The sequence below is a fragment of the Lepidothrix coronata genome, unplaced genomic scaffold (genome assembly GCF_001604755.1).
Source record: "Lepidothrix coronata isolate B3197 unplaced genomic scaffold, Lepidothrix_coronata-1.0 Scaffold188, whole genome shotgun sequence".
Lineage (NCBI taxonomy): Eukaryota > Metazoa > Chordata > Aves > Passeriformes > Pipridae > Lepidothrix > Lepidothrix coronata.
This window is the reverse complement of record NW_016690368.1, coordinates 1,630,247-1,646,815: the sequence shown is the minus strand read 5'-3', so window position 1 is coordinate 1,646,815 and position 16,569 is coordinate 1,630,247. Positions and strand designations below refer to the sequence as shown.

At 47.1% G+C, this 16,569-nt stretch overlaps 1 protein-coding gene across 11 annotated transcripts in view; it reads right to left on the bottom strand.

Moving 5' to 3' along the window:
- The window catches only part of CAMTA1 (calmodulin binding transcription activator 1), a 228,044-nt gene that overhangs the window by 98,765 nt on the left and 112,710 nt on the right, over window positions 1–16,569 (bottom strand). For all 11 annotated transcript variants that reach the window (XM_017831164.1, XM_017831169.1, XM_017831171.1 and 8 more), the window contains one exon: window positions 7,525–7,596. In XM_017831164.1, coding sequence (XP_017686653.1) covers window positions 7,525–7,596 — 72 coding nt within the window. The remainder of the gene's footprint in view (window positions 1–7,524; window positions 7,597–16,569) is intronic.

The following is a 16,569-nucleotide window of genomic DNA, read 5'->3' as shown; positions in this document are numbered from 1 at the left end:
GAGGGTAACTCACTGCAGGCCAAAACACTGAGTATTAGAGGAAAAAAATATCCTGCATTAGAAAGAGAGACTTCAGTGTTGGCAGCATCTGCTTCAAGTCCTCTGCTGCCCACACCAAAACGAACTCCAGATCTCTAAACTCAAACTGTAATTTGCTTCACTACAGAATTCCCAGCTCAAGCCCCAATTATACCTCTTCGGTGAGGGTGAAACTCCAGCCAGCGGTATAATACATTCACTGACACCTGCAGACCTAATAATTGACCAGGGAGGATGTGGATGAGCTCAGCAGAATCTCTGCATTGTTCCTGCAAGGCTCGGTGTCCTACACCAGGAAACAGCTTCGCTACTGCAAGGTGCATAATTTAATAAACCATTAACTCAAACCTGAGGTGAAGTAAATTCAGCGTATTATATATTTCAAAATAGCATTAGAATTCAATTTAAGTGTCACCAAAAGCCTAATCCTCAGTATACAGAGCATATTAATAAGTGTCTTGGAGCCTGTGGTTTGATTTAATTTCCAGCTGAGTTGTGCTGCTGCATGGCTGCGATCCCTGCCGTGAGAATGTCTCGGTGACAGCATCGCCAGACTGAACCGGAGTAGAATTGGAGGGATGACAGACCTGCTTTCTGGGTCCTCCCGGGAGAACAGCGGGGTGGGTGCTGGAGCACAAGTAGTCCTGTTTCCAGTTGTGCCACTTCTGCGTGGCCCTGCTGAGCTGTAGATGTTTCCAGCAGCGGCAGGCTTCTCGCAGGATCCCCAGGTGCCCCCGACCCAACCCTGCTGTCAGTTCCCTTTGTAGTCAGAGGGGAAAAATCCATTTTGGGTAAGGCAAGTGCTCCTGTTCATGCAGGCCTGATGCCATATTCGCCCCGAGCTGCCGGACGAGGCACCAGGAGCTGCTGTGTGTCTGCTCCCAGCCATGCCATGCCATGCCATACCATGCCATGCCAAGGCACCTGCCAGGGCTGCGGCCACCCAGAAGGGACAAAGCCGCTGCTTTCCCTCCCCCGGGTCAGATGTCCGGGGAAAACAGGGCACCATTTCCACCAAGAGCCAAAAGCACAAAACCTGCTCTCCCTTTCTGTGGGAGTCAGCCACGTTTTGGCCTTTTCCCTGTCACCCCTATCAGAACTCCTCTCAATCAGCAAACCAGGCACGTTCCCCAGCACTTTGGGAAACGCATCTCTTCTATAAATGACAACAGATTATTTAAGCAACAACTAAAGCACTCTGACTGCTTTTTAGTTTGCTTGCATTAACGTCAGTCTCCTCATATATCTAGAGAACAAATATGGGATTTTCTTTAAAATGGTGGAGAGTGATACAAAAATAGCAGTCTGCTCATCTAAAATAAAGTTATGTATTTGAAAGGGTTGGAAATTGTTTTTTAATCACAGGCGTCTTCCTTCTGGAATATAATCTGCTGGCTATACATTCTGCTCTTCTACCCAATTTCTCAGGAAAATGCAGCAAGAATGTTAATAAATAATTTATAAAACATTATAAAAGATAAAGCGCTCCTGCTAAAATGTTTCCAGCCTTTGACACACCAGTTCATTTGTAATCCTCTTTGCCTCCCCTTTACTGTAACATCAGGAGAGGGTTAGTACTGTTGCTCTCGCAGCCCCACTTCATCCACCCTGCAGAGGTACAACCATCTCTGGTTCACAGGGATCCAGGCTGACACAGGGTACAGCCCAGCCCAAGCCACAGTTCAGTGTTATGTACCACAGACTTCTGTCACAGAAAATGTTTTTCAGGAAAGCAACATCTTGATTTCTTTCCACAGTCTCGCGGGCGAAACTGGCTGCAAATGCAAACAGGTCTCTGGGGTTTGTCCTTTCTCCAACAGCACGCGGGCTGTGCTCTCTTTGACACTCACAGGGTGATTATGGAGCATGGTGCACAGGACCCTTTGCTCCTGGGAAGGAGACAGGTGAGAGGACAGGAGCTTTTCCTACATGGTTACTCTGAAATTAGCTTTCAGGAGCCAATATGTTAGACATATGATCAAAAAAAAAAATCAAAATAATGAAAACAGACAATTATTACAGAAGAGTTCACAGAATCCTTAGTATTTCAGTTGGACTGAGCAATAGTTTTTGCACAGCTCCACCGATTCCAGGAGTATTTCAGATCTTTAATGATCCCTGGAATACGTGATGGGAAGTCTTGAGACATGGCTGTTCTGGTGACTGCAAGGCAGCAGAGACACAGCAATGGGCACAGTGACCTCAGAAGAGTGGGTGAGAAGATGAAAGGAGGGAAAGAAGAGAGCATCCTTCAGAGAGATCAAGTCAAAGGCATGTTAAGGAAGCAGGAAAAGGGTATCCACAACTTCCTCATTCTCTGAAAATGCTCGTGCATTGTGAAGCCCAACAATGACAAAAGGAGACTGACTGCTGTATCCTGACAATGTCTGGTACCAAAAGCATTTCTGCTGCTGCAGCTCAGAGCAAAATGTATGCAGAAGACCATTCTGCACTCCTGGCAGTGCCATGTGCTCCCCCCACATTCACTGTCTCCTTTCCAGCACAGTTCCACACGCAGACAGGGCAGTGAGAACAGGAACCCAAGGGAGGTAAAGCTGCTGCACAGGTCTGCTCTGTGAACAGCCCCCTGGATCCCAGGCATGCTTGAGACACAGACATGCTGGCAATGGTTGGGCACCCCAGGCCATGCTCTGGTAGACTTCTATACACACTTAATTTCATCGTACAGGTTAAACTCACTTTGGGAAAACATGCCGGGGTAGCAGCAACAGTTTATAATCCCGTTAGCAAACACACACAGGCTCACTGTGCTGAGGCCTCGCTCACACCCCACCCCCCCAACATACAGGACACATCTAAGTGCCCACGTGCAGTGCAGCATCCTCAGTGCTTTATTGCCCAGCCACTTCTATTTCACCCAAATGAAATATAAAAACCCACTACTAAGCAAAAGAATTTTTATGAGATTGTAATGCTTCCAATTTATGTTGAAAAAGTCCCAAACCCTCGAGCTGTCTGTGGCTGCTCCAGCCAGGGATGCAGGAGATGCTGCTGATGCAGCGCAGCACAAGTAATTGGAGAGGGAAACGCTGCTCTGATGGGGTGCCATCAAAAAGTAATGGGAAGGGTTTCCTCTTGTTTAGGACATAATTGAAAATTCAAGGCAAAAAATACAGAATGAACACCAAATTTCTGCAGGACAGTGACAGATGTCATGTAAAATGTTTTGACTGAGTTTCAGGCCTTGATACTTTCTGCCCATTTCAGACAAAATGCGTTTTAGGAAGGGAACACTCAGGGAGCATCAGGCATCAGTGCAGACATTCATAGTAACAAACTGCTGAATATTCAAGTGTATCAGAAGGAAGAATCCAGGAAAAAACTATTTGAAGAGAAAATACTGTGGAAACCTTTGATATTCAGTTGGTGCTTACGGATACTCTCCAAGGCACAGCTGGTGCACACAGAACTGGAGGAAAAGTAATTAAAGACCACTACCTGAATATTGTCCAACACCAGTGTCCCCCTCAGCATCCCCCCTTTGCTCCTTCCAGGACAAACATCCTGCCTGGACATTACCCCAAGCACGACTGCTGATGTCCCTGACCTTTCCTTGCCATTTCCTATCCTGCAGGAAAGCATCCCATGACTGCCATGGCTGCTGCAAGCATCCTGTGAATGTGCAAGCAATAAACATGAAATGCAGTTTCCCCTTGGCTCCCAGAGAACCAGATTATCACATTTCAGCAATTACTGCAAATGCTGGATTTACAACAGGGCTCCACAGGGCTCTGATGTCTCCCTGTGCCCACCCAGCTCAGTCTGTGTCCCGCTCTACTTCCCCTGGCTCACCTGCCAGAGCAGTGCCACCGACACTCTTCTGCACCAACTCTGAACTATTCAGCAAGCAGTTAATGTGCATACCACATGAAACAGCTCTCTGCTGACATACTGCTCTCCATGGCATGTTACTCCTAATTTGTCCGATTGGCCAAGATGTCTAAATTCACAGTAAATTTTTAGCATGATCCTATAGCACAGTTTATGCACTTCTTAATTAAGAAAAAGGGTAACACTTTTAAAAAATATATTCCTTCCCATCCGTGCAGCACCTGAATACCAGTACTAAAGAAGATATCAGCACCTGCTAAAGGCAGGATGGAACATGATGTCCAACAAGCTCAGCATCTCCAGCTGCACGGCACAAGCGTGGGAGTGAGCAAGGGACGCATCTCTGTCGATGGGTGAAGGCAAAGTCTGCCTCTGTAACCTTGGCAAGCAGCAGCCCGCCCAGAAGCCTGGCATCCAGATTAATTTTACATTCTTGGGGCACCACTTTTCAACACACAGAAGGGAACGCTGCATTTTGCTACTCAGCTGTGCCAATGTTTGAAAATCATCCGCGTCTGAGAATCCACATTTTCCCTCCATTAGTCAGTACAAGTACAAACACAGGTTTTTCTTCTTTTTCCATTGACACAAAATCTGGTGCTAAGTTGAAGGTCTAACAGGCGCAGCACAGGTCCTGATGGTGACAAGCCAACCCACTCAGGGCTGCGGCTGCACTGAAGCCTCTGCAGAAGATGGAACCTGCCATCACCCGCACCTTGAAAAAGGTGTCAGCAGCACTGCTCCATGCTCGGTGAACTGAGGACAGCCAGGGTTCTGCATCTTCTTGGAAGTGAACAGGTAATGTAAAACAATAAAAAACAAAGTACTACTGGGGAGTCCTCCACAGAAGAGGCCACCCAAGTCCTCAGCCCTATCTTCTCCTCTGCCTGTCACTCCAAACACGATCTTACATTTCTAGAGATCAGAAAATCAAAAGAAAAGTACAAGAGGCAAATCGAGGAAACCACCACCTTGGACATGCTTCCTTCACTGAGCTCCAAGAGCAAGTGTCCAAGAGACCATCCATGTGAGAGGCTCCCAGCACCCAGGCCTGGACAGTCTCCTGCAGAGACACTCAAACACTGGTTTGGCAATTACAACACCTATTACAAATATTAAACGTCTTTGGGTAAGGCAACACTTAAAATCCATTATCAAGAAAACAGGAAATGTCCCAAAATGTTTAACTCTTTCAGAACAGAGAGAAGGAGGAGGCCTCAGCTGCAGTGCCCCATGCAGCAGACCTGCCATCCCACTGCCCACCCCAGCCACCATCATCGTGGTCTCTGCTGACAGCAGGAGAAATTTTAGGAGACATAGAAAAACGTACTGTGCAGCTCCAGCTGACTGGTTCTCATTTCTTATCCCTCTGACCAGTCTGCAGGGAGCAGGCACATCATGTCAATCATAAATGACAACACAAAGTTGCTTAAAGTAAGAAATCAGACACGACCATATAATTAATGGCTACGGCGCAGTGTAAATGCATGAGGGAGACCTTGAGTCCCTGTGGTTGGTTTGAGTCCTGGCCTTTACACTGAAAATCTGAGGCAGAAAAGATCAAGAACAATTGCATGGGGATTTTTAATCGATATCTAACCTGACAATAGGATTTGGAGGAAGATCATCCCATAAAACACAGGCAGCATTGCAGACTAATTGTATTTACTCCCCACTGACCAGAGGCTCACAGGCAGAGCACTACGTGTCCCAGGAAGGTGCTGAATGTCTCTCTAAACAAAGGGCAAGGCACCTAAGTGCCTCTGTGAATTAAAAAGTCAAACATGTTGCTGGAGGTTAATGTTAAACATTGCCCTAGCTGTACCTGTTTTGGAATATCAAACTCATTTACTGGGGGGTGTTGAAGTGGAAGCCTCTGAAGCAGATAAACAAAACACCTTCTCCCTCCCTGGTCTCATTCCCCCTGAATTCACCATGGAGCTGAACACAAACACTGTGCAGACAACAGAAAAGCATCATCTATTCTGGGCCAGCTCCTTTCTCCCAGCTGAATAACCTTGAGCACATGACTGAAGGATGCCCGTTTATGCCTGGGAGATGCTGTCATGAATCACAGACCCCTCTTCCTCCCACAGAGAAGGCACAATGTGTCCTTGTAGAGGAATACCAGTCTACCACTGTCACAGTGAGACATCCGGCAGTGCATTTTATAAATAGGCTTCTAAGAAATGTACTTCCCATCCCACTCCTCCTGATCCAAAGTGATTACCAGAGCAAAGAAGACGACTAAACATCAACACATGAGCTGTGAACATGAAGGGGTCAGACCCCAGGGTACAGCTCAGAGATCTTATACTGCTTCAGTGCAACCCACCAGAGAGATGCTGGCTAACATGTTGGCTACCAGCCACAGCAGCCAGGGCCAGCAACACTTCTGGGGAGCACACAACAAAAGAAGAAATACAAAGCTCGCAACTGAAGGTAAGAGAGGGGACCTATGAGGAGAGGACCTCTCAGGGGGTACAAGCACAGCCTGGCCAGCATATAAGAGAGCAAGATCAACACGGTCACACTGTATTTTCAGAGGAGCCACAGCTCTGCTCTGTGAGGTGCAGTGCTGCTCCCACCACTGCAGCCAAGCCAAGCCTCTTTTTCCTTGTATGTGGCATTTATATGTTGTGGGTGCAAATGGAGCTGAGAGCACACAGACAGCACAGAGGACAGTGACATTTGGTGCATGTTCCCTTCGATTATATTCATGGTGCAGGCACAGTCCTCTGCAGGTCATGAGGTGTCTTGTCCTGCCCCAGTGACAGCAGCAGTGTCTTCTTTTTTACTATGAAAGTGCAATTACAAAACCAGGGGGGAAAAGGGATTATTTTCCATTTGCTTCTAGAAACAGATGTCACTTTCCTCAGACCTGTTAGTTTTCAGGACCATGAGAGTTTAAGCTTTAAAACAGTATTATTACAATATGCATCAAGTGCCGTTTTCTAACAAAAGAAGATAAATTGCTTCCACTTTGTACACCATGGTAACCAGCCAAGAATACAAACAGCTCCTCAAAGACAGGGTCAGCAAACACCACCTGGGCAAACTCCCACACGTGACCCTGAGCACAACCCACTCAGCCCCAGGGAAGCTGCCCAAACACTGTATAAATAAGAGGAAAACAGCTTGACTCCTGGGACTTCGCTGTTCCCACAACAGCCAGAAGAAAAATCATTGATTGTCTCCCCAGGGACTAAACTCCTCACTGGAGGAGAGCAGATCCACTGCAAGGCTGGCCCCATGGTTCTCCCCAAATTCAAACACAGACCCAGGGCTGATCTCTCTCCTATGCCATGGCATGCCAGTACAGCACTCGGCTTCCCAGCTCCTGCCTCACTTCAGAATGGAACAACACAACCAAAAACCTCCAGGAAGTCTCACTTGAGCAGAATCCATGTTTAGGGAATGTCTGACCTGGCATCAGTTCTCTATTTCTAGAGAAAATATATCATCTCTCTAAACAGAGACATACAACTAAGAACACCCATTTCCCCTTCAGACAAACAGAGTCCCCCAAGCAATGGAACGTGGGATGCTGAGCACCCCGGCAGCGGCCGAACGAACGCGGCCACACGGGCTCGCCTGGGTGACCCGGGAGAGAGGAACTTGTCGCCATCCTACCTGCAGAAGCCAGTAGCACCTTCTGTGAAACGTGGGGATGATGGAGGAATGGACGTAGCAGCCATACAGGCACTGGGGACACAAAAAGAGAGAAAGCAGAGTCAGGTTAGTGAAGGAACCGTGTCCTGAGAGGCTGCGCTGGGGAGGGGGTGGCAGTGCATGACCTGCCACCAAAGACATCGTCCTGCTGCTGGTCGGGGCTGGTAGCACACAACACAGGATTGTGGCACCCCAACGTGTGTTTTTAAGCATTGCTACAGGTCACAGAACCCCTTCCCTGACAGCCTCCCCCCCTGCTGCCTTTGCCCAAGCACAGTCACCCTGGAGCAGCCAGAGGCAACGGAGGCTCCGGCAGCGCTCGGCACCCCAACACCGACGGGGGGTCTGGGGCTGCATTCGAATCTTTGCTCCAACCTATTTTTATTTTTTGACAAACACAACACCTATATCTCTTTTTCCATAGTTTATCTCCTGGGTATTTCAACTGAAAATGTTGTGTTTGTAAACTGAAAAATTGCTGCCAGATATTTTAGACAGCAAAATGCCAAAATACAGGTTGTTTCTTTTCTGCTTGTTTTGTTTGGTTTGATGTTTTTGGTTTGTTTTTTTTTTAAATAAGCTCTGCTTCTCTGATTAACTAAAATCAGCAAGGCCAAGGAATTCTTTCTTCAGGAAAAAAATCAAATTTCCAGTATGTTAAAACTTTTCAGTTGGAAACCAAGCCCAGCATAACCCAAACACACAAAACTGGTTTTAATTTCAAAGACGCCCGAGTTCAGAGGGGTGCAGTGCCTCTGGATGTGTGCACTTGGCGAGCACACAGAAGACTATGGCAGATTCCCCTCCCCTGGATCACCACTTGCAAGGCTGGCCTGAATTAAACAGGATTTAAGGACTGCTGGCTGCTGTCACTGAGTTATTTTTAAAACTGAAATGACAAAGATTAGTAATACTTTCAAATGTTTCAAGGGTACATTCCACACACAGAAATGCAGAGAGGAAAAACAGAGCAGGGAAAAAAGCCCTGCAGAAAATAATCCAAAGAAAAGCTTAACATTTAAATCCCTCCCCTCAGATGGGGAACAGCCGCTGCCTTTTGTGTGGATAATCCCTGACAGTGACTCCTGGCTCACAGCGCTGGGGGCTGCATGGAAAGGTCTGTAACCTTTGGTTCTGCTGACTCAGAGCTGGTCTCCCCTCTCAGGAAAGCAGCTTGGGAGGTGCAGCATCTCCCAGTCCAACCAGCTTCCCAGTGAGGGTGGAAAGCCGGTCTGGAGCAGCTGGAGTCGCCTTCACAGCCAGTACAGACATCCATAGCACCTTGTGCAATATATATCAATATATTCCAGCATCCCCCAACTTGCTTCCCATCCTGACTTGCTGTGGAGTCGATTGAAACTTTGCTGATTAAAACAAAACCCAACAAGTGCCAGTGCTGGGCTCGGTGCAGCTTGTGGTGCACAGCAGGCGGGAGCACTGCCCTGCCTCTCCAGAGCTGCCTTGTGGTTAATTCTGGAGCTGTCAATAATGAATCACACAAAAGCCTCCCACCTCCAAGAAAATAGTTGTCAACATTTCAGCAAACCCTTAAAAAATCCTAACGATTCACAGAATTCACAAAGCACTCAGAATACAGAAGGGATTTCTTAAATTTTTCTTTTCTTTTTTTCCCCATGGTGACAGGACATGAGAATCTGACTCTGGATTGATGTGTAGAGGCTGGATGTTCTAACTTGGGCAGCTGGGATGAAGGAGACCCACACACTGAGCAAGCTCCTGACCTCAGAGAGATGGCAGGGACTGTCCCCACGGGCACCGAGAGATCCACAGTGTCAGAGAAACACGCTGCAGGGGAGAAACAGACCCTGGGAGTGCACATGGAGTGTAGGCAAAATGAGTGATGGCAGCAATAAAACCTACATTAATTTTTGGAAAAAAAGGCATATAAAACCCCTTTAGGATATAAATGGAAAGCAGGAAATCTGAGCGTCATTGCTTTGGAGGATTTTCAAGGTTAATGAGTTAAGCGCTGTGGATGACACAAAGTGTGCAGCCCCATGGCTCAGTACACGAAGGTTAAGGGGAGGAGGGTGTAGAGGTGATTTCCCTACACTTGGCCCTGCTGACCTCTGCCTTTGGCGTGGGATGAATCCCTAGCCTAGGACAGCTCAGAGTCACCGAGCACCCACCGGCCGGACACCACCCTGCACCTACTGAGGAGAGTGGAATTACTGCCCTGCCTGGCTGGAGCACACAGGTAACCAGGGCAGGAGTAATGCCTTTAGCTAAAGCTGTCTTTAAAATGAATTCTTGCTCAGAACAGGCAACAGGGCTTTCATTATCTGGGTTTTCTTTTATTTTTTTATTTATTCTTTAGTGGGGAGGTAAAAGCTGTGGAGGCCTGTGTGTCTGTGGAGATGTTAATGCCAGGCTGGGCGCGCAGCCAACGCATTAAGTGAAATCGAATTCCTGAAACCAGCTTTAATCAGCAGATTTTTAAGGTTAGAACAACTCTCTCCTCTGCAAGGCTTGCCAAGGTTAATTCTGTCCTGAGCAGGCTGAATTAATGGGCTGGACAGGGGAGAACACTTTTTTTCATGATTCTCTTTTAAGTTTACAAAATCTCCAGGAGAAGAGAAAAGGCATTTCTGAGCTGTCTAAGGAGAAATGCCACCACAGCAGCTCATCGACTGCTGTGTAGAGAACAGGGCCTAAGATGAGAGCCACCATCCCCTCCCGTGGGGCATCAGTCTGAGCCTGAAGGAGCCCGAGCGGCACCAACTGAAGGACAGGGACACTGCCCTGCAGGGAGCACTCTGACCCACTGCCACGCTGGGACCGGGATGCCCACACTGGTGTGGTCCTGTCACCTCTCTGGGAGCACGTCCTCGTCCCTGCAGATGCCCCAGTGTGTGCAGCTGAGGGTGCCCTGAGCACAGACCGTGTCCTGCTGCCATGGGGGGATCCCTGGAATGTGACACCCACCCCTGCCTGTGGGCACCTCCTGTGCAGCCCTCCCAGTGCTGCTGGAGAGCCCGGCCCTGGCAGCTCCACTGCAGCTCATACCTTTACAAGTCAAGGGGTAATTAAAGAGAAAAGGCTTTCTCTGGGCCCTGGGGAGAGTGTGCAATTACAGCTGCCCACCCTGCCATTTGTATGCAGTGCACATCTGGCATTACCAAACTTTTAAAAACTGGAGGCAGGGAGGGGGAATAAAAAAATCAAATTATTAGTGGATTTTTTTATCCTGAGCTCCTTACAGTGATTGTGGCTTATTTAAAAATAATACAATAATGCTGAGGTGTTCTTCCTTAACAAGCACACCTTGGGAATGGAAATAGGAAAGCAGAAGAATCAAAAATTCAAGATAGGATTGGACAGGCTTTGAAATTCTTCTCCCCAGTGAGTTACACTAGTGGATATTTAAAAAAAAAACCTAAAAGCCGCCTAGATTTTGTTCAGATTTTCACACTGAATTCCCAATTCCCTTAATAAGAAGCTAAATCAATCTTTAGAGAACAAATCATGTAAGACCTGTGGCTGTAAATTATTAAAATATACTCGAGTAATTTTCTGGTGTAAGGCTTCAATGTCTAACACCCTGGCAAGTCTGCAGACATGGTAAGCAGGATCTGTGCAGGTTACTGGGGGAAAAGGACCATAGGACCATGCCCTCTGCTTCTTGGCTCCATGGTGGTGTTGGGCAATATGTGCTCAGCCCAGCAGCTCATCACCTCCTTGTCACACCCCAGTGCTGCTGCCATTTCCCTCTGTAATTACACCAACCATTCCTGAGCTTCCTCACCAATTTCCATCAGTAAGTAGCACACTGCTGGCAGTGGCAGCACTGTGTCTGTAACCAGCACCCACAACATTCTCTGCTGATCCTCTGAGAGGGCACAGCCTGGCTGTAAAAGCAAGGCAGCTGAAAAGTGGGAGCTGCCTCTTGGCCATCGAATTAGCAACCGTGGGGGAAACCCCTCAAATATTGCACGTCACCTCTCTTTTCAAACAGACCTGAAGCGAGTGCCTTCTGAGACTGGGTTATCTTGCAGCAGATGGTCCTTCCTTCAGGATGGGGATGCTAAAGCCACAGACAAGTTCCAAATCCATTTAAACGTCAGCTGAGGCTCGTCCCTGTCAGCCACGGGGGCTGGGAGACAGCGGCGGCTCCCGCCCGCTCCGTTAATCAGGATTCACCCAGAAAAGCCAATATGCTGCTATAAACCCTGACTCGATGCCAGCACCACGCACAGGGAGCCACGTGCCATCAATCCTCCTTGTCCTCCCCCAGCAGCGAGATGCAGCCGGGGAGGACCTGACAGGGGCTTGGCCCTGCGAGTGGAGGTGCAGGTTTGTGACAACTCTCGTTGGGCACAGCGAGCACAGCAATGTTGAGCTGACTTGGATGCCACAGGAGACCTCCATGTTTCCCCATGAAGGTTGGCCCCAGTTCAGCTTTTCAAAACAGGGAGGTGTTTTGAAAACACCTCTGCCTGAACCCTGGGGAATCCCCAAGGCCGGCAGGCTGCCCTCAGAGCTCTTGTTTTGACTTAAATAGTGTCATAACATAGGGAGGCATCCAAAATTTCCCATTACTGCTGCAAATCCTCAATTAAAATGCTGCTAAACGTGTTTTTTCACTCCTCATCTTAACAAAACACATATTAGACAGGTTTGGATTTTCCTCTGACATCCGTAAATAGTAACTTTGATTCAGCAAAGCGCAAAACCACGTGCTCAGATCTCAGCCTGGGCTAAGCTGCTCTGTTGGCAATGTTCGCCTTTTATCAACGTCAACAGAAATTAAGTGATTGCTTATGGTTTGCCAGGTCGGGTGAGGAGTCCCTGGTACTGACAGCAGATCCCAAAAACATTCTTAACATTCCTAGGTGGTTGCAAAACCCTGGAGAACCCGACCCTTCACTTTTTGGCTGCAGCATTGTGGCTCAGTGCTGTGCAGCCCTGAGCACAGCCCACCGTGCAGGCACTCAGCCTGGTGCAGAGATTTTGGTTTTAATCCTATCAGCTCTTTGCCTGACATGTTTCAAACCCTCCACATGCCCTCAATGCCACCAGCAGCCATACCCAGATAACAATTCCTAGAATGAGCCAAGGGCTCTCATGTGATGGCTGAGCAAGGGAGGAGAGGTTACACAGCCTGTGCATTGCAGGACCTTGTCACTTCTGGTGGCTTTAGTTAACAAATATTGTTCTGTTTACTCGAGACTCGTTAGAAAGCAATTTTTGAAATGGTCAATATTTAATGAAATATCTAAATGTTTAATGGGTTCTTTTTCAAACCCTGTTTTCCCTCTGTGGGGTTCTGAAGTCACTGCAAAGGTTGCAAGGTTTTAACTGTTACAAATGAATCTCCTAATGACATTGTCTTAGCGACAGCAATCGGCGTACGAGGGGATTGATGCTTCCACGGCAGCAACACCCACAGCCAGCCCACTGCAGGATCATTGGTATGCAGCCCCACACCCCCCCGCAGTGCCTGCCTCTTCATAAATGCATATTTCTTTATTAATACGGGGATACTTTAATCTCAGTCTAATTTTACCTTTAGGGAAGCTCTATCCTGAGGCTGCCAGGAGCTCAGACCCTCCAGATGCAGCGGTGTGATTTGTATTCAAAGCAGCAGGTCTATCTGTCAACATGTTTGTCTCCCCTCTCTGCCAGCTCTTATTTATAATCCCATTCAGATTAATGAATGACAGTAGTTCTCATCACAAGAAATTTGATTAATCAATTTAAGTGCTTAATCACCCTGGCCTGGGTGAGAAGAGTACTGGAGGAATGCTGCCTGTATAGGGGCAAAGTTGTGAAATGCAGGAGGAAAACATCATCCCCTTCTCTTGGGAACAACTTGAGCCCAGAGTGTGCATCAGATCCTTGATGGGATTACGAGCTTTCCAAAAGCTCAGAGTTTCCTTAGGGCCAGCAGTCATGGCCAATTAGTCACAAAATATCCTTTTCAACCCACTTCCTAATCTGACACAAAAGGTTTCACACCACCTATCTCATTCCCTGCTACCCATGTCGCTTGAACCCAAAGCCCATCAACCATAAAACCTCTCCTGGGATGATGACCAGGATAATCCAGCTGGGCATCCTGCAGCATCCCACTCCCCATTAGTCCTGCCCATCGCTTTCCTGTACCACAAAGACCCCCACAGCCTGGCTGTGTCACCAGCTTGAATACTCCAGAATAATCTCCAGGGTCTTCTGGAGACCTGGGAGGTATTTCAGGTGATGGGTAGGATCAAGGTTGAGCAGAAATCACTGATTTTTAGGACAGAGGCCATGCAGTGTGGGTGCTGCTCTGAAGCTGCTCTTGTGGATGCTCTGAATGACAAAACAATTGGTAACACAGCTCAAGCAAACTCTGCTCAACCAGGTACACAGGATACAGGGATTCTCACTGGGAAGAATTCCCACGTTCATCTCTACCAACTAACCTCAAAGGGACACAGAGGCAGGTGTCCCCTCTGGAGCTGAGTACAAACAGGGCAGCACGAGCTCTGTGGACGGATGGTCTAATGGCACCTGTAAATATGGAACAGTCTGCAAGGCTGCAAGGGATTACTGAGAGCAGATCTGGATGACACAAGCTCCACACAAAAGCCAGACTCCCATACTCTCAGGTAAGGGAAGAGCATCCCAATGACCTTGATGTAAGGAAAAGTGGTACAAGAGGCTGCTCCGACTCACAGGCTGGTGCTCTAAACCAACACTGCCCAGGTGGGTCTCTAGTGGAATGCAACCAACCTACAGGACAGGCATTACCTGGGTCCCTGTACACCATCGACCCCTGCAGCCCTCTCAGCCTGTGCCACCACTTCACTTCCCCTGTGCGAGGGCTTCCTGACTGTCACCACACAGTGAGAAGAACTGTGAGCTGGAAAACCATGGAACATATTACTGTCACACTGAAATATGACACAATACACAGAAGCATTTTATATTTATTCTCTTTCAGGAATGTTAGAAAGACAATATAATGAGAATGCTGCAAACAAGTCAAGTGTTTTCCTCCTAATCTGGCAATAAAAATATGTCAAAGAAATGCCTAAAATCCTAATAGAGAACAAAAAAATAATGGGCTGGGCTATGACAGGATTTAGCTGCAACTTTATTTGAAGGCTTTAATCATGTCTCCTACAACATCAATGGGTAATCAGATACAAAGCTGTAGGGACCATTAATGTCTGTGTTGGTTGTCTCAGCTGTTTGGGGTCTGAGACTGAACGGATCGGGCAGAGGCTAATGAAGATAGGTCGAGATTGAAATACGTTTATATCTGAGGAAGCTTTGCACAAAAAAAGGATTATTGAGCTGGTCTTAGTGGAGACTTGACTGAAGTAGCAAATACTGTGATAAGAACAGCACTGCATCTCCAGCCCAGCTGCCTCCATCGTGGCCATCAGAGGCAGGCTGGCTGTGCCCAAGTGGGAAACTTTGGCTTTTATCTGTCTGATTCTCTTTTTTGGGAAAAAAAAAGACCATCACAGCATAGAGGAACTAGACAAGATCTGACAGTGCCCTGGGGAAATGCAGGCTGAGATGGTATTTTTGGAGACACATGACAGAAACAAGCCACATGCGAAATGATCCAGGGGTGCAGGGCAGGGGCACGATCACACCAGGGACACAGGTCTGACCCGTTCACTGTCTGTCCAACACGGGCAAATAAGGACAAATTCTAACAAATGCAACTAATAAGAAATATAAAAACATCTAAGAGAACTTTCGGGAGCTATTAATTACACACGCAGTTTTATCTTGAATTAATTTTGTGCTGGACGAGAAGCCTTAGCTGGAATCTTTTTTTGGCATCCTCCCTTGGGCAAAATCAGCCCTGGAGCCACTGGCAGATATCTTACACTGCAAAGGGACATGCTCAGGTTCTGGGTCCTGTTCTTTTGGTTAAGAGTAGTAGGTGCTGCAGTCAGTGACTCAATGACCAACACGTGTCCACCCCACCTGGTCACTTCATGCTCTTTGCAAAGGTGACAATTCCAGACCGAGTGGAGAGCGTGTGGCTGTGGTGTGGTTGTGCTACAGCCAGGGAACTTCCCGTGGAAGCTGATATTCCCTTCCCATTTCAGGAAGTCATTTAAAGTCTTCAGCAGCTCCTGAACTCTGAAAATTGAATCCAAGCGCATAGAAAACTCAGAAGGACCTGATCTTCAAACCTCCTTTGAGTGAATCCCTTTATTAAAAAGCATTTACACAACCTAAAACAAATTATTGTATATGCCAATACTACATCTTCCCATTCCAATTTAAAATCCTTCAGCCTCACTATTGCTCACAAGCAATGGCAGAAGCTACAGTAAGTGGGCATTTAAGAATGTTTTTCTGGACAAGCTGTTGTAGAAATACTAAGTTTATATTGCTTACAACCAGCTTATAAATAGTTCATTCCTGTCCCAAAAAACCTAAACAGCAAAGTATTAATTTCTCAGTATTAGTGCACCAAAATTTACTGAAGTTCACCATCAGCAAACAGCCCAGTGTTTCTAACGTTCGATAAGCAGCGAAAAGGTCGACGTTTTACTTGTATTAATTTTTTATCAGAGAAGGGAAAACTGATTTTCATGACAGATAGTGAACAGTGGAAGAGGTTTGCTATAGAAAGAGATACAAGACCAGGGTACTCTCTGTAGGCACAGTGGCAGAACCTCAGACCTCTTCCTTGTGCCTACCTGAGGTGACATTATTGCTGGGATTTTGCCCTCTGAAGAGCCCTTCAGGGGTATTTAACAGTTATGACACTCGGACTGCTGAGGAAGGAAAACACAACTCTAAACACAAAAGGAAATGCCTTCTATACACTCTGAGACATTCTGAAAGATAGAAGCAAAGATGGCAAGCTAAGAGCAAATTTTCTTCTCATTGTAAAATAATAGTGATTTCTATGACTGGCATTTGAAGTACAGCTGACTAAAGAGGATCTGTCTGCACACTGCCAACAAGTTATTTGCATTCTTTCAGGAATGGGACTTCGATGTGGTAGCATCTTGGATCTGGGGTCTG